This window comes from Cyprinodon variegatus, unplaced genomic scaffold, assembly GCF_000732505.1.
Source record: "Cyprinodon variegatus isolate N-32 unplaced genomic scaffold, C_variegatus-1.0 Scaffold79, whole genome shotgun sequence".
In the NCBI taxonomy this organism is placed as follows: Eukaryota; Metazoa; Chordata; class Actinopteri; order Cyprinodontiformes; family Cyprinodontidae; genus Cyprinodon; species Cyprinodon variegatus.
In genome coordinates this window covers 1,446,327-1,447,805 of record NW_015150532.1, presented here as the reverse complement: position 1 = coordinate 1,447,805, position 1,479 = coordinate 1,446,327, and the positions used below count along the sequence as shown (strand labels likewise).

Here is a 1,479-nt window from a genome sequence, read left to right as displayed (position 1 = left end):
GAGATATCAAAAAAGTACTCCAGAGTGTTGTTCAGCATGGGGGTGAGTAGAAAATGAAGGCTAATCATGTTTTGGGTGTACTATTCCTTTAAGATTGAATACAACCGCCATCCACACTTTTCAGATTTATTGTGGTAAAAACAAAACAAACAAAAAACGCACCACTTCTACAGAAGCTTGAAGTTGCACGGTGATAAAAGTGATCACTTGTGCAAGGCGCTTATATAAGCATAAAGCAAACAAGGGAGGGAGATAATCCTCATTGTAACACTTACGACAGTTTTCTTCATCGCTGTTGTCTGAGCAGTCGTCATCATCGTCGCACCTCCAGATGGTCGGTATACACCTTTTGTTGTTGCACTGAAATTGTCCATCCTCACACTCATCAGTGGCTGGAAGAGATTACAAGAAAAACAGAAAAAGTGTCCAGATGGATGATCACCGCAGCAACATGTTCATGCATAACCGCTCCTCCAGCTGACATTTGCAAATGAATACCTAATTAATATGCAGCATTCACTAGGGTCAACCGAAGAAGATGCGCTTCAAGCGTCATTGTTCCCGTTTTCTGCATCAGCGTTCTGCTTTCTTGGGATGTAGTAATAGGATAGTTCTAAAGTGAGACAGCAGAGGAGGCCCTATCCTATCCTATCCTCCACACTGATCTTTTAAATGAGCAGGTTCATTGAGTCTGGGCTACTACCTCTGATGCAGCGGCTTATTAAAGATGCTCCCAGTCAGGAAACACATGTCTGTAAGCAGCTAAACACAGAGAAGCAACACAACAAGCCAGCCCACAGTCACAGTGGAGAAAACTCTATTACACGCTTATTAATAATGGAGATAAAAAGCATATTTTGATCTTCTCCCCTTAAGCTATAAGAGGCACGCGCGCGCTCAGGCTCGCGGACCCAATTAAGCTCCACACCAGCGTCTGATTGAACATCACTAAGCAGTCTGAAGCACGAAGAAACTACAAATACGTTCCAGGAGAAATACTGACCTTTCAGGTAAGGGAGCCTGAGGAGGAATAAATGGAAAAGCAACAATGTCCTGATATCCGACCACATTTCTGGAGGAGGGGACGGAGCTCATTCACATCCACTGAACAAAGCCCGACAGCCGCTCTTGTTGTGGCGCTGCGCCGCCGCTGCTCTACTGTCCGCTGCTGAACACCCACTCACTCACTGCCTGCGCCTCATTGGCTGCTCAGGCAGTGACGACATCACCTGGGTGGGGCGACAGGAAGCGGACTTCTTTTTAAATGTATTACTACAAAAAATATATATATTTAATGAGTTTTCATGTTACGGAAGATGATTAGGGCCACTGAAAAAAATTAAAAAGTTAACTGATTTTTAAATATTATTTCAGTTTAATATGGGAAAAAGTCAGAATTCTGAGAAAAGTCAGAAATCTAATTCCGACTTTTTTTCTCAGAAATCTGACTTTAATCTCGGAATTCTGACTTTAATCTCG

General features: G+C 43.0%; 1 protein-coding gene across 3 annotated transcripts in view; it reads right to left on the bottom strand.

The window, feature by feature from the left end:
* lrp8 (LDL receptor related protein 8) overlaps positions 1–1,141 on the bottom strand; it is a 152,517-nt gene extending 151,376 nt beyond the window's left edge. For all 3 annotated transcript variants that reach the window (XM_015373009.1, XM_015373011.1, XM_015373010.1), the window contains exons 1-2: positions 1,004–1,141; positions 276–392 (exon numbers count right to left, since the gene is read on the bottom strand). In XM_015373009.1, the coding sequence (XP_015228495.1) occupies positions 276–392; positions 1,004–1,070 (184 nt within the window). In that variant the 5' untranslated portion in view covers positions 1,071–1,141. The remainder of the gene's footprint in view (positions 1–275; positions 393–1,003) is intronic.
* Between the last annotated feature and the right edge of the window lie 338 nt (positions 1,142–1,479).